We start from the raw sequence: 24,930 nt of genomic DNA on the forward strand, positions 1-24,930 counted from the left end.
ACTGTAAGGATCTTGACCAGAGGTTGCTCGCCCAGTGAACGCTGGAAATTATACTAGGAAATATTCTGCACAATTCTGTCTGATTGTGACAAAGCATGCACACAGTTGCATCTTTTTTGCCAAATCACCTGAAATTGCAGTTGGTGCAGCGCATTTGTGACAAGTGAAATGCTCACTTGCATCCGCAATGGCTCCATAATTTTGGGGGAAATTCTGCATTGTGGGAAAAAAACATGGTTAAATTCATTAAAGGGCGAATTTCCGCCTGAAAAGGCTTCGCCACACTCTGCCACACCAGGTGCAAATTCGCTACATCTACACTGGTTCACTAAAATGTGAATTTGAGTCTCAGCAACTGAACGGTAGCGCAGTTTCACTAGCGTTAATTCATCAGCGCGAGCATTTCATAGCAAACTTTCGCTAACATTTGTTCCTACCTAGCGAAACTTCATTAGTACTCTTACGCTTAAGCCAATTTGAATAGGGTGGGTACATATAGGTCGTATATATGTCTTTATTAGAGATGTTGGTGCTAATGTGGCCACTTTTTATTATACATGTCCAAGTCGCCCTAGGCACAAGCCCAACCTAAAATAAATGTGGCATGCCCATCAAATGGGTATTACAAATTAACACAAACATTTTTAATGTTTGCTGTAAAATATTAAAAAAACGCCAGTGTTTTTTTGCAGAACTTTTATGACTTTTCGGCATACAGGATATGATGTCACTGACATAAGACTGAGGAGGATGTAGCTTCATCTTATCAATTCACCAGGTCTAAGATCAAGCAAAAATTTGCCTGACGATAGGGCGCAAAACTGCACTGGCGACGATTTCTTTCGCTAACGAATTGTCCTCTACGCCTGTTAGTAAATTGGCGATGTCCCTGCAGATGGGATTTCTGGTGAATTTTCACTAGCGACGACCACTTTGCCTTCTAGTAAATCTGACCCTATGCGTTTAGGCAAGAGAATGCGCCTTATAGTCTTAGTGTATTACCTTAAATTTTTTATTTCATTAATGAAGGTACAAATTGCAGAATTTCAGCTGTTAACAGTGATTAGTTATGATTCATTAGGTGCAACCCAGTTGCAGGTGCAGCTCCCTTGCATCGCTGTACCCTGTACTTTGCACGTACCACTTTATTCAGCAAAGCAGAAGAAAACAGCATTTAGTTGCAGGGCACATGTACCTGGGCCCCCTGTGGCTGGTGAAATTCCTCTAAAGGCCAACCTTAGGGGCTGGTGCCACCTTCTGGCTGCACTTAATATTGCATTAACTATTTACATGAAATAAATCTCTATTTCACCTCCTTATACACCAGCATGGTAGAGTGTACCTTTGTGAATTGCATTTGGATGGATGCACCATTGCATGCACTTTTTGGCACTTTCCACTTTAACTAACATCAGAATTTCCCACTGAGTGACCGGTTACTATTCTACATTTTATTTGGGATGATACGTTGCTGCATATTACAGGAAGTTCAGCTCGGGGAATATTATTGGAGACACAAGGGAAGAATTACTAAGGCTGTTAAATTCAGGTATATAAACCAAATGTAAGTTTAGATTTCATTATTCATACTAAACCACAGACAGTTCTTACACTGTGCTCCTTCTGTCTGTATTTACTGGGACCGTTCATAATAAACTGAAAGCTTCAGCATATATATGAATCTTCTGTGCTTTGGCTATATATCCTTTATTCCAGCATTAGTCCAATGAATAGGGCTTATGCTGAACACTTGTTTTACCTAAGGTTGTCATTAAGCAATATGTTTGCTTTTTATTATTTCTTACAGAAATACAGATTCCATTCTAACTCTCTGGATGCTTATTATTACTGATAGCAGACAACTTGCTTTACATCTGACTAGTAGGGGGGTCCTCGTTGCCCCCTAAAACGCCTCAGTTCTAGGCACAGCCACATAAATTGGTATCATTGTGTGATGCACTTTATATTGTGTAACTACATTTATCTATAGCTATCGATAGAGAAAATACTGTATTTGTATATTATGTGTTTTTCTTATGAACTCGCAGGGTAATGGCTGCACACATCTCTGCAGAAACTCTGTGAGCTCTTTTAAAGGAAAACTGACTTCCCTTGTGGTGGCAAAGAACTCCTCTCCTTTCATGTATAATGTAGCTTTTAGGGGCTTATTTATCAAAATGCAAATTTATCAGAATTTTTAAAATTTAATCAGATTGGGGAACAACTTGATAAAATCAAAGCGAAAACCTGAATCGTACAATTTTTTCAGATTTTTTAGGGCTTTTTCCCTGAAAAGTCCGAGTTTTTCCCAAAAAGCCTGAAATAGTCGGTTTTTTGGGCACATTGCAGCACAGATCACAGAAAATTCCAAACAGGATAGGGACCATTCCCATTTACTGTACTTATATACAACTTCAGCAGGTCTGAGACGGCGGATTTTCGGATTCAGACTTTTTGCAGCCTCGGGGTATAATAAATCTTGAAAAATACAAGGTTGTTTTTCCACTAAAAATTCAGATTTTCTAGTAAAAAAAACTTGAATTTTTCAAGTTTAATAAATAACCCCTTTAATGTGATGTCCAACGGAGGGTCCAATTTATCCTAGCAACCAGGAGGAACAGGCTTGTATAAAGATGGCCATAGACGTTAGCATTTTTAAAAGGTCTTTTCGTTATCGTAAGACAAAGTTTATCTTGAAACGATTTGACCATTTCAAGGAATGTTGTCTAGTTGAAGCCAGGAAAAGTGTGGGTAGCTGCCTGCTTGGCCCTGCAAACAATTGGACACTAGATAGATTTCACTGTGACCGATGAAATTTTTTTTAACCTGGCCAATGTCGGTGGAAAAATTGATAGATGCGTGATCGTTCGATTCCCACTAACCTCACAATAATTTAACAGATTTGTCATATCACACACGAATTGGTAGTTCGGGAGAGAAAAATCGATATTCGATATTCGACTGCCGAATGTAAATCCTTTGACTTCGAAGTCGAAGGATTAGCGCTATTCCTACGATTGAAGGATTAAATCCTTCTAATCGAACGATTCAAAGGATTTTAATTCATCGATCGAAAGATATTCCTTCGATCAGAAAATTGTTAGGAAGCCTATGGGAACCTTCCCCATAGGCTAACATTGGCCTCAGTAGGTTTTAGATGGCGAACTAGGTGGTCGAAGAATTTTTTAAAGAGACAGTACTTAGACTATCGAATGGTCGAACGATTTTTAGTTCGAAACGTTCGATTCGAAGGTCGAAGTAGCCTATTCGATGGTCGAAGTAGCCATATTCGACCATTCAAAATTCAAAGTGTTTTTTCTTCTATTCCTTCACTCGAGCTAAGTAAATGGGCCCCTACTGTCTTGTAAGTCGGCATTTTGCCCAAAGCTGGTGAAGGTTTCCAGAATAAGCATTTGTGCACTGTTTGGAGATGTGAAAGGTTTCTTTAAACGGGAACTTGCACAGGAGAGTTTTTTTCTTCCCAACACAGGGTGCTATTTGAGGAACCTGAACGTACTACACCATATTTTGTTTTGTCTTCTGGTTTCTTTACTGCCCTAAGCGCTGATCCGCTTTTGCATTTGTGCGATTTCATGTAGAGCGGAGAGACTGGAAAAGGATTGGCAAGGAAAAAAACAAATCTCTATATTTATTTATTGTTTTAAGGCATACATAAGTTTTCCTCACTCATACTTTTCATCTACGGACAATCTAGTTGTAGAACTTTAACCCTTTCAGCATTCATTCTATTGCTTCAGGTCGCCAGTAGGGTGCAGCATAGTTACATAATTAATTTGGGTTGAAAAAAGACAAAGTCCATCAAGTTCAACCCCTCCAAATGAAAACCCAGCATCCATACACACACCCCTCCCTACTTTTAATTAAATTCTATATACCCATACCTATACTAACTATAGAGCTTAGTATCACAATAGCCTTTGATATTATGTCTGTCCAAGAAATCATCCAAGCCATTCATAGATCAAAGAGAGACCTGGAACTATAGAATCGATGGTGTCAGCACTATGGTACTTTTATTCCAACTCTGTAGAATGAATGGCAGGAAGTATGAAATAGGTAAACTTATAAGTAAAACAAAGAACAATAATTAAAATTGAATATAACATGTACATGTTTGCTTAAAAATGTTGTTGCATGAAAATAAAAACTCATTACAGAACATAATACATAAACATATGTACATAATTCCATAAATATTCATAGATTCTTATGCCAATATGTACAAAAATCAGACAAATACAAGAGTCCTCTGCAAAAATTAGACAGCCCCCTTTAATTAAAACTGGCATTTCAGTTGGTACTTTTGCCATCATCCCGTTCCAGGGGTATAATCTGTAGCTCTTTAGCGATTCGCTCCGCTATTTCTCGGCTGCTAGCGGATATGATCCTGCAGGACATCAGGTCAAACGGTCCTCCTGCAAAATCAACAAGTAAATACGAGTTACTGTGGGTACTCCTGAAGATTTCCAACTCTTAACGCAGAATATAATCCATATATCCATAGCGTTTATTGCCATACACGCAAATTCATTGGGAACTCTGCAAATTCTATCCCAAATCAGTACATGAAGCCGAATGTATAAAACGTGTGTTATTCCTTTACAGAAAGTGACAAAAAAGGAATATTAGGCTGTTCCAAAAAAAAAAAAAAAAAGCAGTGTGTACATTCTTCTTTACAAACTCAAAAATGTTTCAAGTTTCCTTTGAATCACTGAACCAATATTTAGTTGTATAACAACAATCAGCTTATGATTAAGGGGGTGTTCCCGAAACACGTTAGGCGTCAAACACACAGCAGTCACTTGTGTATTTTAAAGGCATAATAAATAGTGATTTTTTTCTTAGACAGTGTGTCTACAATCCTTTTTTTTTGGTCTTGTGTTGCATAGAGTCAACAAACATCTGGCACCTGTTGGATTTTACAATTCTTCTGCACTTTTTGATTTTGCCTCATAAACAGCATTTTAGATATTACCCCAGAAATGTTCTATTGGATTAATGTCTAAGGATTGGGTTGGCCACTCCATAACATCAATCTTGTTGGTCTGGAACCAAGAGGTTGATTGTTTACCATTGTGTTTGGGGTCATTGTCTTGTTGTTGACCCATTTCAAGGGCATTTCCTCTTCGGCGTAGGCAACATGATCTCCAAGTATTTTGGTTTATTGAAACTGATCCATGATCCCTGGTATGTGATAAATAGGCCCAACACCATAGTATGAGAAACATCCCCATATCATGATGTTTGTGCCACCATGTTTCACACTGTACTGTGATTTGAATTCAGTGTTTGGGGGTCGTCTGGCAAACTGTCTGTGGCCCCTAGACCCAAAAAGAACAATCTTGCTTTCATCAGTCCACAAAATGTTGCACCATTTCTCTTTAGGCCAGTCACTGCAAATTGTAAGCTCTTCAGTTCATCCTTTTTTCAACAATGGGACTTTGCGGGGGCTTCTTGCCGATAGCTTGGCTTCACATAGGCGTCTTCTAATTGTAACAGTATCACAGGTAACTTTACTCCTGATCTTCCTGGAGCTGATCATTAGCCGAGTCTTTGACATTTTGGCAATTCTTCTATCCATTCCAATAGTAGTTTTCCATTTTCTTCCACGTCTTTCAGGTTTTGGTTGCCATTTTAAAGCATTTGAGATCATTTTAGCCGAGCATCTTATTTTCTGCACTTCTTTATATGTTTTCCCCTCTCCAATCAAATTTTTAATTAACGTACACTGTTCTTCTGAACAATATCTGGAACACCCTACACAACATTTGCTCCTTCCTTAAATAAGGGCCGGAATTGACACCTGTTTTTTCACAGAATGAATGAGCTAATTAATTGAACTCCACACTGCTATTTGGAACAAGCTATTATTATTTGGAACATTGCTATTATTTGGAACAAGCCTCAAGTAATGATTCAGTGACACAGAATCAGCAGCATGTCATGACTGTTGGCTCTGTTGGTTTTCTATTACTCTACTACACCTTCTAGTAAATTATTTGCCATGTAGAAATATAATTTCTACTGAAATCATTGATCAGGTTAGTTATGTCCAACTGCTACTATTCTAAACACAACTGTACATAATGTGATGCCTAATAACTTGCAAATGTAACATCTGATGTTGTTGTTGAAAAGGAAAAATGAAATAAAAAAATAGTATGCTGAGATTTGCTTGGGGTTGTTCAACTGTTATTTAGTTTTCAGTTTTTTTTTTTTTTTTTTAAATGCCAAACCTGTTGCATCCAGGATCGTTCCGCCTGCTTCTGTAACGATAACGGACGCAGCTGCCATATCCCAGCAATGAAGACCCATCTCATAATAAGCATCTGCACCTCCAGTAGCCACTAGACACATGTTTACTGCTGCTGTACCAACTGCTCTAATCCTGAAAGTAATAAAAAGAATATCATGATCATGCAAGTGCTCTAAGTGTACTGACAGGCATAGATGTTATTCACACATTAGCAAACATCTAGGACATGAAAACTCTCTTTTAGTTCACTCCTTCCTAACTCTATTTCCACTAGGGACTCTGTTCCCAGAAGGCTAAACATATTCCGTGCTTGCCTTCGGATGTATACTCCCAACAATTCTCTTAGCTATGTTGTCTATCTACACTTAAAGGGGATGTAAAGTGTAAAAAAATAAAATGCCATTTTTACTTTCTTAAATGAAAAAGAAATCTATCTCCATTATACTTTGATTAAAAAATGTCTACCGTTTTTATAATAAAATCTGACTGTATGCAATGAAATTCCCCCTTCATTTTACTTGCTCTGACTTCTGCAGTCCCTAACTGCTCTGCAGAGAAACAATCATACTTTCAAACAGCAGGGGAGCCCCCCCATATTACTTCCCAGAACCCGAGCAGCTTTGTTTGTTTCCCTGTAGAGCAGCGATCGACCGTGTAGCGATTTGTATCGAAAGACCCAGTGCAGTCTGCATATTCTGATTATTAATCTTGCTGTATTGGCAGATATTGCTTGACTTGTGCTGTTTTGATAATTTATGACGATCCCTAAGCTTTACCCCCCCAACAGAAGCCCAGACCACACTGAGCATGTGCTTAGTCTTGGTCTTGTAAAGAATGTTAACAAAGTTACAAGATGGTGACCCCCTGCAGCCAACTTTGAAAGCATAAATCATTTGTTTAATTAGGCTTCTGGTGCAGTAAGTTCATGTTTATATTTAGTAAACAAAATACAGCATTTCTAGCCTTATTCTATTTTAGACTTTAGTTCCCCTTTAATTCACTCAAGCAACCCCTTGCCCTGCTGTATTCTCCCTGCTGTATTCTCCCATCTTTGCCTTTACCTTGTGTGTCCTCTCCTCAAAAGATATTTTAAAAAAAATTCCCTTAACTCAAAATGATAAAAATTCCAATTTATTCAAAAAGGTATATTAGAAACATTTCAGCTTACTGACCCATGGTCCTTCACCTTATGCGTTTCGTACCCTCCAGCACTTACTCCTAGGTGCCGGAGAGTACAAAATGCGTAACGTGGAGGATCATGGAATAAATTGGAATTTTCATAATTTTGAGTCACGGGAATTTTTTTTAAATATTTGTTGACGTGTGCCTTGGGAACCGGCACATTTTCCATTGACTTTGGTCCCTTGACTGACCTTCTGATTACCCCAAGTACTATGATTGGTGCTCTCATCAAAAGAGTTCCTCCAGTTCAGTCACACAACTACAAACCCAACTGTATAATGTACAAAACATATGCCGTTTAAAAAAAATCTGAGGTGTACGAAAAGTTGTGTAAGGAAAAGGTCCCATTTTCATAATTCCATTTGGAACCATTTAATAGTTAAACCAGAAGCTGCATGAAGCAAATATATTAATTCTCACCCGTGGATGGGAATACACAGCAGTCTCTCCATGTTAGACAGCACCGTTTTAATAACCTCTGGATTCCGATTTGACCCTAGCTCCGTTATTATCATGGATTTGGTAATATCTGCCATAAAAAAGGTAAATTTAGAACCTAAGAACAACATAGCTATGTCTGTTATCCAGGTAAATCATAATCAAGACTTCATGTGACATTAAAGGGGGTTATTTATTAAAGTCCGAATGCAAAAAACAACTCTGAAAATTTGAGTTTTTTTAAAAAAACATTTTTACTGGGAAAAAAACACAAATTTTTCGGAATTTATTAAAGCCCAATGCTGTAAAAAGTCAGAATCCGAAAATCCGGCATGTCAGACCTGTTGTGGTTGTATATAAGTCAACGGGAGAGGTCCCTATACTGTTTGGAAGTTTCTCTGGTCTGCACTAGAATTAGCTTGAAAATCCGACTATTTTCGTCAAAATTCAGAAAAATTCAGCCTTTTCGGGGAAAAAGACCATAAAAAAAAAAAAAATCGAGCAATTTAGAGCAAAAATTAGAATTGTATGATTTTTTCCTGTTTTATTGAGTTTTCCCCGATCCGATTAAATTGTTCTTATAATAAATAAGGTCAAATCATGGATTCTAGTTTGGTTGGACGTTTTTTAAATAAAGTACTCAAAAAATTAGAATTTTGATAATATGGCCCTAATTATCCAACTTCTTCTTCTTCTTTTTTTTTTTTTTTTAAAAAAAAAACCTTAAATTCGCTTCTTATAGATATAAACTAAACTGTGAAATCAATAAGCATATCAAGCTGCAGGCAATGTTTGCTGGTGAGCCAAAGCAATCTGAATTCACCTTTAACTTGCTTATCAATTGCACATGGTTAGATGTTTGTTACTGTAAACAGCTTAATAAGAAAGATCTTTGTACCATAGCTAAGATACAGTAGCTTTCTCTTCCAGCAACATCTAAATTAATCACCCTCCCAATGCTAGAACATTTCAAGGATTTTTAAAAAAAATGCTCAAGTTTGTGTTTTCCTACTTTTTTTTTTCTTATTTCTAAAAAAATCAGAGTTGGGCAGAAACTGAATGTAGTGAAGTAGCATTGATGGTAACTGATAAATGTAACTTACCTTTCTGTCCGGAGACTTGTAATTTCTGACCATTACAGAATGAACCTTTTCCCTTTCTCCCAGTGTACATTTTGTCTTCTACACAGCTGTAGACAACTCCAAATTCAACCTGAGAGAGAAAGAGACATACAGTGTGTAACCAACACACTCCGCTCAATACACTGTGCCCAATACACATAAATCCCCAATGTTAGCCCATGTTGCAATAAATATAATGATCCAAACCGATCATACATGTAACTTACGCTGTTGTAAATATAACATTATAAATCATGTTTTTCCCCCTAACTGATCCTTTAAACATATTTCTATATAAATCATCTACCTAATGTAAATCATAGGAGAGCTGTACCAGGTTGAGATTTTTGTAATACTGCAAAACAAAAAGAATAGGCATATATGTGTTTAATCACTTACAATTCCTTATTAAAAATATGGCTACATGCGTATTTCTGGTGTAAATGTTCAAGCATTATTTAATGTGTTTTTTAATTTGTTAGTGCCATGTCTCTACTAAAATTAATAACGATGCTTAACCCATCCTGACTTGGTGAAGGGAAGTGGAGACCCCTCTAAATGTTGGAAGTGTTAATATATGTGTTAAGAACCTACATCATTTCTAGTGTGTGCCGCTATAGTTATACTACTTCTTATACTTGCAGACGTAGTAATTTCCATTGCTTGCATATAAAATGTGATGCACACACATCCATGGTCTTACACTGAAATAACAATGGATGCTGTGTAACACAACACACTCACAAAATTGTGATGTAACCCTTCTCTGGTGAGAGTTGTAACCCGCTAACTTGTACAGTTAAGAGCATATTTATTAACAATGGAGAGAAACATCACCAGTGATGTTGCCCATAGCAACCAATCAGATCTTTGCTGTTGCTTTCTAACTTGTAGGTGACTGTTCAAAACTAATTGTTGTATTGTATTACTAGGAGAAATATCACCAGTGACATACCAAGATAAACCAAATTGGTAGCTTATTGGCACGTGTGTTAGGCCATCCGACGGGCTACCAAGATCAATATCTGCCAGATCTTGATTGGGAAGGTAAAAAAATCCTGCATCTATGCGGGTATGCAGTCCCGTGATCCGACTGCCCATATCGGATCAGCCTATCGCTCACTTCAATGTGGGCATATCGGGGAGAGATCCGCTCGTATGGCGTCATCGCCAAACTAGCGGATCTCTACGTCTATGGCCACCATTAGTGTACACTGGAACGTTTTTAAGGGCAAGTGAGGGATGTGAGTGCTCTGTGCCACTGTGGAAATATAGAGAACTCAACAACACCAATTAGGACCGCTCCAACTCACCACCACTTCGCTGCTTCCCTTTGAGGTCGGGTGCTCAGTCCACAGTGTCCCCACTGCCACAAATGTATACACCAACAGATGAACGGCACTCCGATAAAAAACAGGCTTTTTATTACTGGCCAATGTGGAAATACATAGGCCTTTGTATTTCCACATTGCCCAGTAATAAAAAGCCTGTTTTTTATCGGAGTGCCGTTCATCTGTGGAAATATAGAGAAACCAATCAGACATCAATGCTCCTATGCCCAGGTACAGGGAACCCTCTAGTATTCCTTCACTTGGAACAAAAGAATATATAACCTAGCGCTCTACACAAGTCAAGTTCAGTTACAGATTCATTGCAGAAAGTTTGTTACAGTGAGAGAATGATTTATCTCTACATGTGAAACTCAACACCCTGAATTGATTTAAGGGAACACACATTTCCCCATGTTGTTTGTGTTGCTAGGGATAGCGCAGCCCCCTTGTAGAAACTGTGTAGAGGGTTCCCCAGTTCAGCCGAGATGACTTGCTTGTTCCTGGGACAGCTCTTTATACATAATCCAATAAGCAAATAATACAGAGAAATCTACCTGCTTGTGCACAGCAAATCCAATAGACACAGCCACAAATGGAAACCTAAATAAACAAACACAAAATAGAGATCAGATACCTGCACTGACTTTAGGACAAGTGACCTTTTTTCACAATAATTGTTTTTGTCAGACATAAATGGAAAAGCAAACTTGTATACTGTAACTATTGATCTCAAGCAAGGTAAAGCACAGCTCTCAATGTCTCAATGTGGTCAGACAATGTACAGGTATAGGATCCGTTATCCAGGAACCCGTTATTCAGAAAGCTCTGAATCACGGAAAGGCTATCTCCTGTAGACTCCATTTTATCCAAATAGTTACAATTATTTCCTTTTTCTCTGTAATAATAAAACAGTACCTTGTGCTTGATCCCAACTAAGATATAATTAATCCTTATTGGAGGCAAAACCAGCCTATTGGGTTTATTTAATGTTTTAATGATTTTCTAGTAGACTTAAGGTATGAAGATCCAAATTACGGAAATATCCATTATACCTGGAAAACCCCAGGTCCCGAGCATTCTGGAGAACAGGTCCCATACCTGTACTTGTAAGTTTTTGTCAGTGTAATGAACATGTTTTGTTATTTAGAACTAGACCCAAACACAAATAAATACTGAAATATACATAGTAAGTTAGGTTGAAAAAAGACATATGTCCATCGAGAGAAATGCAAAGGAAATAACATTCTTGATAAATAAAAGTTTCCCAACATTAACTTGTGTTGTCAGTGTCTGGTTGGTGTCATTGCCGGGTGGGGAAGTAGCACCTAGGATTTAAAGGGATACTGTCATGGAAAAACAATGAATCAGTTAATAGTGCTGCTCCAGCAGAATTCTGCACAGAAATCCATTTCTCAAAGAGCAAACAGATTTTTTTATATTCAATTTTGAAATCTGACATGGGGCTAGACATATTGTCAGTTTCCCAGCTGCCCCAGTCATGTGACTTGCGCCTGTACATTAGGATGGAACTACTTTCAGGAAGGCTGTTATTTCTCCTACTTAATGTAATTGTATCAGTCTCAGTGAGACGTGGCTTTCACTATTATATCTTCCAGGGAGCTCTTATCTTGTGTTAAGGATCTGCTATCTGGTTACCTTCCCATTGTTCTGTTATTAGGCTGCTGGGGGGGAAGGAAGAGGATGATATCACTCCAACTTACTGTACAGCAGTAAAGAGTGACTGAAGTTTATCAGAGCACAAGTCACATGACTGGCTCCATGTCAGATTTCAGAGCGAAAATATTAACGTCCAAAAAGAGAAAAAAAAAACAACTGCAAATTGTCTTTGAACAGCACTTTCTACGATAAATGGCATTAAAACATATCCTCTAACTGCATTAAACATAAGCAAGCAAATCATCTTTTTTCCCCAAATCATATACTTGCATTAAAAAAAAAAAATCACACACACTACATACCACATACCTGTGTACGAAGTTAGTTGTGCCATCTATGGGATCTATGATCCAGGTTGGATTATCTGTTAGCGTGCTTCCAGCTCCTGCAGCTACAGACTCCTCGCCAATAAAACTAGGATATCAGAGCAAATCACAAGCATAGTGTTAGGCTGGGCTGTTTGATATAATAATCAATATAATATAATTAAGCTAAAGGTATGGGATCAGTTATCTGGAAACCTGATATCCAGAAAGCTCCAAATTACAGAAAGGCAGTCTCCCATAGATGCCATTATAATCAAATAATCAAGATTTTTTTAAATTGATTTCCTTTTTCTCTGTAATAATAAAACAGTACCTCGTACTGAATCCCAACTATGCTATAATTAATCCTCATTGGAAGCAAAACCAACATACTGGATTTATTTCATGCTTACATGATTTTTTTTTAGTAGACTTAAGGTATCAAGATCCAAATTACGGAAAGATACGATATCCGGACAACCCAAGGTCCCGAGCATTCTGGATAACTGGTCCCATAACTGTATATTTAATATATGTTTATTTTTGATCCTCTGAACTGCAATTGGTGGCCTCCTCATGTATTGATGTATTAGATACCAGACTTACATACTTACATAGGATGAGGATTTATTTTATCTTCCCTGGTATATATATATATATATATATATATATATATATATATATATATATATATATATATATATATATATATATATATATGTTTATGGGTTGTAACTTACCTGTGCGATGGATATTTTTCCTTAATGGATGAGATAATCATTTCTTCTACTTTTTGATCTGTGGCTGTCACCAGATCTGCTGGGGAGCTTTTAACCATTATTGAAACATCTTCCTTTAGTGCTGCACACACCACCTGCCAATAAATTAAAACTTCTAAATTGATACAAACCTCACAAGGGAATTTGGCAAAAATGAAAAAAAAAATGCATGAAAACATTTGTATTCTCCTGTTTAGAATTGTTATACCCCTAACTTTCTTTGATTCCTGGCCACAGAATTGATACCTGCATGTTAGGTTGTGGTTCTAATGAATTTCCCCCTATTGCGATGTGTAATAAATATTTTTACAAACATGTCTTATTTATTTGTTTTTGTAATTAAAGGGAGCCTGTCATGGGAAAATATGTTTTTTTCAAAACGCATCAGTTAATAGTGCTACTCCAGCAGAATTCTGCACTGAAATCCATTTCTCAAAAGAGCAAACAGATTTTTTTATATTCAATTTTGAAATCTGACATGGGGCTAGACATTTTGCCAATTTCCCAGCTGCCCCTGGTCATGTGACTTGTGCCTGCACTTTAGGAGAGAAATGCTTTCTGGCAGGCTGCTGTTTTTCCTTCTCAATGTAACTGAATGTGTCTCAGTGGGACATGGGTTTTTACTATTGAGTGTTGTTCTTATATCTACCAGGAGCTGTTATCTTGTGTTAGGGAGCTGCTATCTGGTTACCTTACCATTGTTCTTTTGTTTGGCTGCTGGGGGGGAAAGGGAGGGGGTGATATCACTCCAACTTGCAGTACAGCAGTAAAGAGTGATTGAAGTTTATCAGAGCACAAGTCACATGACCAGGGGCAGCTGGGAAATTGACAAAATGTCTAGTCCCATGTCAGATTTCAAAATTAAATATAAAAAAATCTGTTTGCTCTTTTGAGAAATGGATTTCAGCACAAAATTCTGCTGGAGCAGCACTATTAACCGATTCCTTTTGAAAAAAATGTTTTTTTCCCATGACAGTATCCCTTTAAAGGACATGTAAACCCTCCACACAAAAATGTAATCACAGAAGAGCCTCTTTGAAATCTCTAAATATTTGCCACTCTGGTTTTCATAAGTTAATAGTAAGGCTGCAGCATCCACTTAATCACTTATAAATCCTTCTTCTCCTCTAACCCACTCTGCCCCCTCCCTCAGGGATTTGCTTTGGCTGTTGATTTATGAGCATGCTCATTTCTTCTCGCTTAGATTACTAAAAACACCCTCCAGTCTAACAGCCAATGAAGAGATGACACTGCTGGTTCCCATAGAAACCCTGCTCTAGCTGTCTGCTCCTATTTTTAAATCCTAACACCTCTCCTGAGCTCAGAGTAACCATTACAGTGCTCAATCCAAGCAGGATTTGTCATCATAGTAAATTCTGCCTGTGTTAGCCTGCATTATTCAGTTGCATGCATTTTATATCACATATGTGCTGTTGGCAGATATAAATGCACGGATGATGTGTCCGAGAGAAAATGGCCCCCGGGTGAAAGCTGCTATTTGTTTTAGGGAAATGTGTTGTTGCTGACAAATGGAGGGGGTGTATGCAGTAAAAATAATGCCATTATACATGGCCATATACATGGTTGGAAAATGTAGGCTTTACATGTCCTTCAAGACATTAATGGTTTATTAAAGTGCTTCTTCAACCTAATGCATACTGTCAGGTTTCTATCCATTACAGATATAATTTTGCTAAATGGCAATGACACCTACTGAGCCTGCCTTTCTTGCTATTGAAACAGCAAAATCCATGCACTCTTGCCACCGGTCCTCCATTGTCACCTAAAAAAGAAGAATATAAGAAGTATAAGGCTGATTAGTAATTAAAAGTTAATTACTACATGACAGCATAGACAACAATACGACTAGTATGATAATTTAATAATCAGCCTTGTAGTATGAGTTTATAGGACAGGCCAACCTTATTTTCTACTTGATAATTAGTGACGACCCCTAAGTTTAGCTTCTCAACAGCTGCTCAGAGCCCACTGAGCATGTGAGTGTCACAGACACTTTCCAAGATGGTGACCCCCTGTGACAAGTTTGAAGTCCTGGATCATTGCTGCTATTGACAAGCTGAAACTTTAGGCTGGTTCTGTATATAAAATATGGCATTTCTAGCCGTATTCATTTTTCTGGGACTTGAATTTACTCGGTTTTCCATAGAATTTAGTGTGCAGATTCTTTAGAACCTCTTTTCTCATCCCTCCCAATGTGAATCCTTATAGATTCCTCAGCTTGATATATAATGAGATTTCCCACATACGGGTATGTAAACCCAAGAATGAGAGACTGGGATATGAATAGGAGAGGGCCTGAAAAGGTAGCAAGAGTTTTTTGGCTGTTGGGATCAGCGACCCCAGTGTGAAAGCTGGAATTAGGCACAAGGAGGAACAACACAAAAACTATGTTTAAAAAAACCTAAATCTCAATTGCAAAGTTGCTAGCAACTGAATACTCTTCAACGGGAGTGCTCATACTTTACTAATGAGGGGTCTACTTTTAGTTATATTGTCCCATTATGATCTCCATCCATAATATCACGGTTAGCATTATGTTCCATGGAAAATATTACTTAAATATTATATTGATTTATAAGAGAATGTATATTACTATATTTAAAAAACAACTCTTATGTAACCTTAAAGGAGTGGTTCACCTTTAAGTTAGCTTTAAAGGGATACTGTCATGGGAAAACATGTTTTTTTCAAAACGCATCAGTTAATAGTGCTGCTCCAGCAGAATTCTGCACTGAAATCCATTTCTCAAAAGAGCAAACAGATTTTTTTATATTCAATTTTGAAATCTGACATGGGGCTAGACATATTGTCAGTTTCCCAGCTGCCCCCAGTCATGTGACTTGTGCTCTGATAAACGTCAATCACTCTTTACTGCTATACTGCAAATTGGGGTGATATCACCCCATCAGCTGCCTAACAACAGAACAATAGGAAGGTAACCAGATAGTTCCCTAAAACAAAATAACAGCTCCCTGGAAGATCTAAGAACAGCACTCAATAGTAAAAGCCAAGTCCCACTAAGACTGATTCAGTTACATTAAAGGACAAGGAAAGGCAAAAAAATGAAATCCCATTTTTACTTTCTTTAATGAAAAAGAAACCTATCTTCAATATACTTTAATTAAAAAATGTGTACCGTTTTTATAAGAAACCTGACTGTATGCAGTGAAATTCTCCCTTCATTTACTGCTGTGAATAGGAATTGTCAGATGGTCCCTAATTGCTGAGCAGGGAAACAATCATACTCATGAACAGCAGGGGGAGCTCCCGCCTTACTTACCAGCCATGCAGAACTCAAGCAGCTTTGTTTATGACGATCCCTAAGCAGCCCAGACCACACTGAGCATGTGCAGGGTCAGGCAAAGATGTTTAACAAAGTTACAAGATGACAGCCCCCTGTGGTCAACTTTGAAAACATAAATCATTTGTTTGATTAGGCTTTGTGGTGCAGTAAGTTCATGCTTATGTTTTGTATACAAAATACAGCATTTCTAGCCTTATTCTATTTTAGACTTTCCTTGTCCTTTAAGAAGGAGAAATAAGCCTGCCAGAAAGTAGTTATATCCTCAAGTGCAGGCACAAGTCACATGACTGGGGCAGCTGGGAAACTGACAATATGTCTAGCCCCATGTCAGATTTCAAAATTGAATATAAAAAAATCTGTTTGCTCTTTTGAGAAATGGATTTCAGTGCAGAATTCTGCTGGAGCAGCACTATTAACTGATGCGTTTTGGAAAAAGCATGTCTTCCCATGACAGTATCCCTTTAAGTATGTTATAGAATGGCCAATTCTAAGCAACATTTCATTATTTATTTTTTATAGTTTTTTTTTTTTTTTTTTACTTATTTGCCTTCTTCTCCTGGCTCTTTCCAGTTTTCAAATGGGGGTCACTGACCCCATCTAAAAACAAATGCTCCGTAAGGCTACAGATTTACTGTTATTGCTAATTTTTATTACTCATCTTTCTATCCAGACCTCTCCTATACGTATTTCAGTCTCTTATTCAAATCACTGCATGGTTGTTAGGGTAATTTGGACCGTAGCAAACAGATTGCTAAGTTTGCAAACTGAAGAGCTGCTTAATAAAATGCTAAATAACTCAAAAAGCACAAATAATAAAAAATTCAAACCAATTGCAAAGGGTCTCAGAATATAACTCTCTACATCATACTAAAAGTTAACTCAAAGGTGAACAACCCCTTTAAAAGAATACATATCTGAATAAAAAACATGAAACAGGAGGATGATATAGACAAGCTGTGTGTTGACAGTGTCTTGAGATCTACTGATCACCAACTAAAGGTCTACTGGTAGATCCCGATCTGCCTTTTGGACACCCCTGCATTACAACATACTAAAAGTTGCCTAAAGCTGGCCATAGACGCAAAGATTTGATCTTCGTACGATTTTTCGGGCCGTGTGTGGAGAGTCCCGACATTTTTCGTGAAATGGCGCTCGGTCGTTCAGTTGATCGGACAGGTAAGAAAATTTCTGTTGGCTACCGATAATATTTCTGCGTGTATTGCCAATCGTACGATTTTCAGTGGGAGACTGTCACTAGCTTTTGTTGGACATAACTTTCGTACGATTGCGGTTAAGGGGCAGAACAACGGCTGATCTGTTCTTTTACTACTTTATTTGATCTGAATGGTTAGTGACAGGTCGGGAGATGGCAATGAAGGATCGTTGGTCCGATATGAAGGTAAATCTGCACGTCTATGGCCAGTTTAACTACGTTCTGCAGCACTTCCGGGTTCTGGAGCAGAGGAGCGGCTGTTAGAGCCGCTCGCTCCGTTCCGCTTCGATCCCCTGCCCCTAGGCAACGAGCAGAGCAGGGGATCGAGTGGCCCCTGGGGCGCGATCGCCCAGGGGCCCAAAAACAGCAGCAGGCACGTGTTACTTACGTGTCCTGCTGCTGCAGCCTGCACCGGATCGTCGATCTCCGCCCCCACAGCACACAGACAGGAACCACGAGGCAGATGTCTTCCAGGGGCTCTTCCTGATCGCCTGCAACAGTCTCCAACGATTTTTTCAGGTTAGTGCAACAATTACACACACAAACACACCAACACACACTTATTACAGTAATACACACTTAGATTCACACTTACACATACATTTTTGGGGATTGGGGGGGGGTCACTTACACTCACTGCACTTACACACACGTGCACACGCACATAACATGTAATTTTCCATTTGTACACACGCACACGCACATACATGGCATTGTGGCTTTTTTTTTTTTTTTCTTATCGCATTGTCTCTTTTTTTGGCTGAAAAAAATGTTTTATTGCCATTACGAATAGCGTATTCGCTAACCGTACTGTGCAATATCTTTTGTATGTTATTTCGGTGATTATATTGCAATTTTGGGTATTTTGGTGCATTTTTAGCCATTTTATTGAATTTTTAGCCATTTTATTGCATTTTCAGCTCTGCATATGTTGTGTTCACTTGTTTCTAGCCGTATAACCTGTTTGGCCCAGCTAAAATATTCAAACTGTGATTCTGACGGCCGATAACACTATTCTGGAAAAAAAACATTGATTTTTGTGGTTTTATTGGATTTTTTTTCATTTCACTCTTTACTGCCTTATTTTGTTTTGCCTTGTAAATTTTATCTACTATATATCCATTTGGGGGTCTCTGTGCGCCACATAGTTTGGTATATCTATGCATATTGAGCATCAAAGTGTTCAGTAGACCCCTGGCGTTCATATTTAGGATGTTTTATGCTGATACGTTACGAAATGTGGGGCATATAATGGGGTAAAATTCAAGCTTTCTGACGATTTTCAGAAATTTGATAAAAAACCGTTATGTTCAGCATTGCTTTGCAGTTTGGCAGTTTGTAGTAGAAACACTTATTTACCCATATTGGATTCGTCAGAATGTGTACTTTCTGAAAATATATGGTTTTCTGGGGTCTCTGTACTGTTAGGGGGGTCTAATGTTGCATAATACACACACCAGGCGCTTATATTGCAGCAGCCAGCGCGTCAGCTGTGAAAATGTATATACACTATTGTCATTTGGTGGTCTCTGTGTGCCACATAGTTTGGTATATCTATGCATATTGGGCATCAAAGTGTTCAGTAGACCCCTGGCGTTCATATTTAGGATGTTTTATGCTGATACGTTACGAAACGTGGAGCATATAATGGGGTAAAATTCAAGCTTTGTAACGATTTTCAGAAATTTGATAAAAACCGTTATGTTCAGCATTGCTTTGCAGTTTGGCAGTTTGTAGTAGAAACACTTATTTACCCATATTGGATTCGTCAGAATGTGTACTTTCTGAAAATATATGGTTTTCTGGGGTCTCTGTACTGTTAGGTGGTCTAATGTCGCATAATACACACACCGGGTGGTTATGTTGCAGCAGCCAGCGCATCAGCCGTGAAAATGTCTATACATATTGTCATTTGGGGGTCTCTGTGCGCCACATAGTTTGGTATATCTATGCACATTGGGCATCAAACTATTTAGTAGACCCGTATGTTTATATTTAGGATGCTTTATGCTGGTAATGATACATGGACAATACGATGCTGGAAAGTTGAAGCTTTGAGGCAATTTTCAGATATTTCACCAAAACCGCCAAATTTGGCAAAGCCTTGCGACTCAGTAGTTTGGAGCAGAAAGGCATGGGTACCCATTTTAGATTCTGTAGAATGTGTACTTTCCAAAAATGTATGGGTTTGGGGGGGTAAACATATATTTCTGTGTTGTTACCCCACAAAAATGCAGACAATGTGCTGATTTTTCATTAGCTGAAGTTACCCACAGGACAATTTGTATGTGCTAACTTCATTTTGGGGCCTCTAAATGCCATATACTTTGGTAAACCTATGCACAGTGGGCACCAAACTGTTTGGAGGACCCCTGGCAATCACAATTTGGGTGCTTTTTTGTGATACGTAATGATACATGGGCGATATGATGCTGGAAAGTTGAAGCATTGAGGCAATTTTCAGATATTTCACCAAAACCGACAACTTTGGGAAAGCCTTGCGACTCATTAGTTTGGAGCAGAAAGGCATGGGTACCCATTTTAGATTCGGTAGAATGTGTACTTTCCAAAAATATATGGGTTTTGGGGGTAAACATATATTTCTGTGTTTTTACCCCACAAAAATGCAGTCAATGTGTTGATTTTTCATTAGCTGAAGTTACCCACGGAACTGTTTGTATGCGCTAACTTCATTTTGGGGCCTCTAAATGCCAGATACTTTGGTAAACCTAGGAACAATGGCCACCAAACTGTTTGGAGGAACCCTGGCAATCATATTTAGGGTGCTTTATCTTGGTGCGTAACGATACATGGGCGATATGGTGCTGAGAAGTTGAAGCTTTGAGGCAATTTTCAGATATTTCACCAAAACCGACAATTGTGGGAAAGCCTTGCGACTCAGTAGTTTGGAGCAGAAAGGCATGGGTACCCATTTTAGATTCGGTAGAATGTGTACTTTCCAAAACTATATGGGTTTTGGGGACAAACATATATTTCTGTGTTTTTACCCCACAAAAATGCAGTCAATGTGTTGATTTTTCATTAGCTGAAGTTACCCACGGAACTGTTTGTATGCGCTAACTTCATTTTGGGGCCTCTAAATGCCAGATACTTTGGTAAACTTATGAACAATGGCCACCAAACTGTTTGGAGGAACCCTGGCAATCATATTTAGGGTGCTTTTTCTTGGTGCGTAACGATACATGGGTGATATGGTGCTGAGAAGTTGAAGCTTTGAGGCAATTTTCAGATATTTCACCAAAACCGACAATTGTGGGAAAGCCTTGCGACTCAGTAGTTTGGAGCAGAAAGGCATGGGTACCCATTTTAGATTCGGTAGAATGTGTACTTTCCAAAAAAATATGGGTTTTGGGGGTAAACATATATTTCTGTGTTTTTACCCCACAAAAATGCAGTCAATGTGTTGATTTTTCATTAGCTGAAGTTACCCACGGGACTGTTTGTATGCGCTAACTTCATTTTGGGGCCTCTAAATGCCAGATACTTTGGTAAACCTAGGAACAATGGCCACCAAACTGTTTGGAGGAACCCTGGCAATCATATTTAGGGTGCTTTATCTTGGTGCGTAACGATACATGGGCGATATGGTGCTGAGAAGTTGAAGCTTTGAGGCAATTTTCAGATATTTCACCAAAACCGACAATTGTGGGAAAGCCTTGCGACTCAGTAGTTTGGAGCAGAAAGGCATGGGTACCCATTTTAGATTCGGTAGAATGTGTACTTTCCAAACATATATGGGTTTTGGGGGTAAACATATATTTCTGTGTTTTTACCCCACAAAAATGCAGTCAATGTGTTGATTTTTCATTAGCTGAAGTTACCCACGGGACTGTTTGTATGCGCTAACTTCATTTTGGGGCCTCTAAATGCCAGATACTTTGGTAAACTTATGAACAATGGCCACCAAACTGTTTGGAGGAACCCTGGCAATCATATTTAGGGTGCTTTTTCTTGGTGCGTAACGATACATGGGTGATATGGTGCTGAGAAGTTGAAGCTTTGAGGCAATTTTCAGATATTTCACCAAAACCGACAATTGTGGGAAAGCCTTGCGACTCAGTAGTTTGGAGCAGAAAGGCATGGGTACCCATTTTAGATTCGGTAGAATGTGTACTTTCCAAAAATATATGGGTTTTGGGGGTAAACATATATTTCTGTGTTTTTACCCCACAAAAATGCAGTCAATGTGTTGATTTTTCATTAGCTGAAGTTACCCACGGGACTGTTTGTATGCGCTAACTTCATTTTGGGGCCTCTAAATGCCAGATACTTTGGTAAACCTAGGAACAATGGCCACCAAACTGTTTGGAGGAACCCTGGCAATCATATTTAGGGTGCTTTATCTTGGTGCGTAACGATACATGGGCGATATGGTGCTGAGAAGTTGAAGCTTTGAGGCAATTTTCAGATATTTCACCAAAACCGACAATTGTGGGAAAGCCTTGCGACTCAGTAGTTTGGAGCAGAAAGGCATGGGTACCCATTTTAGATTCGGTAGAATGTGTACTTTCCAAACATATATGGGTTTTGGGGGTAAACATATATTTCTGTGTTTTTACCCCACAAAAATGCAGTCAATGTGTTGATTTTTCATTAGCTGAAGTTACCCACGGGACTGTTTGTATGCGCTAACTTCATTTTGGGGCCTCTAAATGCCAGATACTTTGGTAAACCTAGGAACAATGGCCACCAAAATGTTCAGAGGAACCATGGCAATCATATTTAGGGTGCTTTTTCTTAGTGCATAATGATACATGGGTGATATGGTGCTGGGAAGTTGAAGGTTTGAGGCAATTTTCACATATTTCCCCAAAACCGACAATTTTGGGAAAGCCTTGCGACTCAGTAGTTTGGAGCAGAAAGGCATGGGTACCCATTTTAGATTCGGTAGAATGTGTACTTTCCAAAAATATATGGGTTTGGGGGGTAAAGATATATTTCTGTGTTTTTACCCCACAAAAAATGCAGTCAATGTGTTGATTTCTCAGTAGCTGAAGTAAAGTCCTGAACAATTTGGATGTGCTAACTTCATATTGGTGTCTCTAAATGCCAGATACTTTGGTAAACCTATGCATAATGGGTATCAAACTGTTCAGTGGATCCCTGGCAATCATATTTCAGGTGCTTTTTCTTGGTACCTAATATAGTTTGGGATATGCGGAGCAGCAAAATAAAACCTTTGAAATGATTTTTCAGAATTTTGAATTTTTTTTTGAAAAACCGCTATGTTCAGACAAGCTTTTATGTTTGGTAGTTGGGAGTAGAGAGACATAGTTACCCATTTTGTAATCGGCAGAATGTGTACTTTTCAAAAATGTATGGTTTTCTGGGGTAAACCTACGGTTTCAGGAGTTTTTGCCTTGGAATCTAAAGCATGCCGTTTTCTGCCTTAGTGCTTTCAAAATTCGGCAATATACTGCCGGGAGTTTTTGAGGTACAGAAGTCCTAAATCTCCCTAAAACTATACATATCTGGTATTGGCACGTTCGAGAGACATAAGGCTTTCCAAATCAGTTGGATTTTCATCCGTAAAATGAAATATTTTTCTGGTATAAATTGATATACGATGAAAAATGGTAATTTTTCTTTTTTTTTTGGTATTTAGCACTATAAATTTTTTTGCACAGGTGGATTTAGAAAGCTCAGTTTCTACCGAAAAAAACAATGTATAGTTTTCCTAGGTAAACTATAGGTTTCCCCTCAGAAAATGCCCCTAAAGTGAGAGAGCACAAAATGTTTCAAAAACGTCTGGCATTTCGCGTAACCAAAATGTGAAATTCTGCTGGCACTTAAAGGGTTAAAGGTGAACAAACCCTTTAAAATTTACACTGGGGGAGGGGTGGTCTTTGTCCCCGACAGCAATGATGGGAAAACAGTATATTGCCCCAAGAACAGGTAAATATGTTCCCACGGTCTGTAATAATTCATATTAAATACGCACATACATTCAGACTGATCTGTCATAAATGGAGCATCATCAGTCCTGCTATAATCCACATGGGTGCACAATACAAACAAACAATGAAAAAAGATCAAATAATAAAAACAGAAGAAAAAAGATCAAAAATTAAAAACAGAAGAACAATTATCAAAAATGAAAAGCAGAAGAAAAAATATCGACGACTGGTGGAAAGCTCTGATCTATATTTGAACAACAGGAAGTGGGACATCATTCTCGGTGCACACCGTCACTAGAGGTACCTGCAGAGATACACTGGGTATCGTGTATAGAGGAGAGCGCTGGGCTCAGGACTGTAAGTAGCTGTGGGCACTGGCGCAGAAATATCTTTAGATACAAACCCACTAATATCGCTATGTGTGTAATAAAGAGAATATTCCCAAACTCCCAGGCACCCTGTGTGGGAAGCCGACTGACCTGTGCGCTGTGTGTGCAATGGATGAAGGAGACCTCTGTACTACAGGTTGCGCCCACACTTGCAATAGGAAAGCAGCAGAACCCTCAGCAATGAAAGGCGCTTCCGGGCGTAGTGCAGCACTTCCTCTTCCGTTCGGAACGCTGATCTTCAAGAACACACTGGCTTTTCCGTTCACTGCGCTCCCAGAACTCTTTGCGTGTAGGTTAGGGATCAGGGCTACAGAAGTGAAGCTTCTGTTTCTAGTCTACCCAATATAAATATTTTTGATCAAAGGCTGTGGAATAAGACAACAATCAACAGAACCCAGCGTATTTATAACGAATAAACCACCAAACTGCTGAAATAGAAGCCCCAAAAGCCCAATTTGCAATTGTTTTCATATTATTTGTGTTCATTGATTTTGTTTTTTGTTTAGCAGCTCTCCAGTTTGGAGTTTCAGCATTTATCTGGTTTAGGGTTGCCACCTTTTCGCCCAGTGGAAACTAGGGTTGCCACCTTTTCTGGAAAAAGAATACCGGCTTTCCGATATATTTATCTTTTTTCCCTATTAATAACATTGGGATTAGCCATCTTTTTTACCTGCCAGGCCTGTAAACCCTAGTGGAAACCGGGCAGGGGACGGGGCTGCACCGCAGGGGCAGGGTTATGACTCAGTGATTGGCCAATCACCGTGTCAATCATGGGGAATCCTGCCCAGTTTTCCTAATTTGGAAAACCGGGCAAGAAGTTTTGACCCCGGCAGCCGATCAAAATACCAGGCTGTCCAGGTCAAAACTGGACAGGTGGCAACCCTAATCTGGTTGCCAGGGTCTTATTTACCTTAGCAACCAGGCAGTGGTGCGAATGAGAGACTGGAATATGAATAGGCTAAATTGAAAGAGAAG

General features: G+C 38.7%; 1 protein-coding gene across 1 annotated transcript; it reads right to left on the reverse strand.

Moving 5' to 3' along the window:
- Window positions 1-4,010: 4,010 nt before the first annotated feature.
- On the reverse strand, window positions 4,011-24,124 carry impa1.S (inositol(myo)-1(or 4)-monophosphatase 1 S homeolog; the record flags this gene model as incomplete). Its single annotated transcript, NM_001092654.1, is given in 10 exon segments — window positions 4,011-4,249; window positions 4,289-4,436; window positions 6,258-6,409; window positions 7,880-7,988; window positions 9,001-9,109; window positions 10,904-10,949; window positions 12,336-12,440; window positions 13,072-13,205; window positions 14,825-14,893; window positions 24,046-24,124. Coding segments are annotated over 8 exon segments (843 nt in total). The 3' UTR covers window positions 4,011-4,249; window positions 4,289-4,311.
- Between the last annotated feature and the right edge of the window lie 806 nt (window positions 24,125-24,930).

The sequence above is a fragment of the Xenopus laevis genome, chromosome 6S (assembly GCF_017654675.1).
Source record: "Xenopus laevis strain J_2021 chromosome 6S, Xenopus_laevis_v10.1, whole genome shotgun sequence".
Classification (NCBI taxonomy): Eukaryota; Metazoa; Chordata; class Amphibia; order Anura; family Pipidae; genus Xenopus; species Xenopus laevis.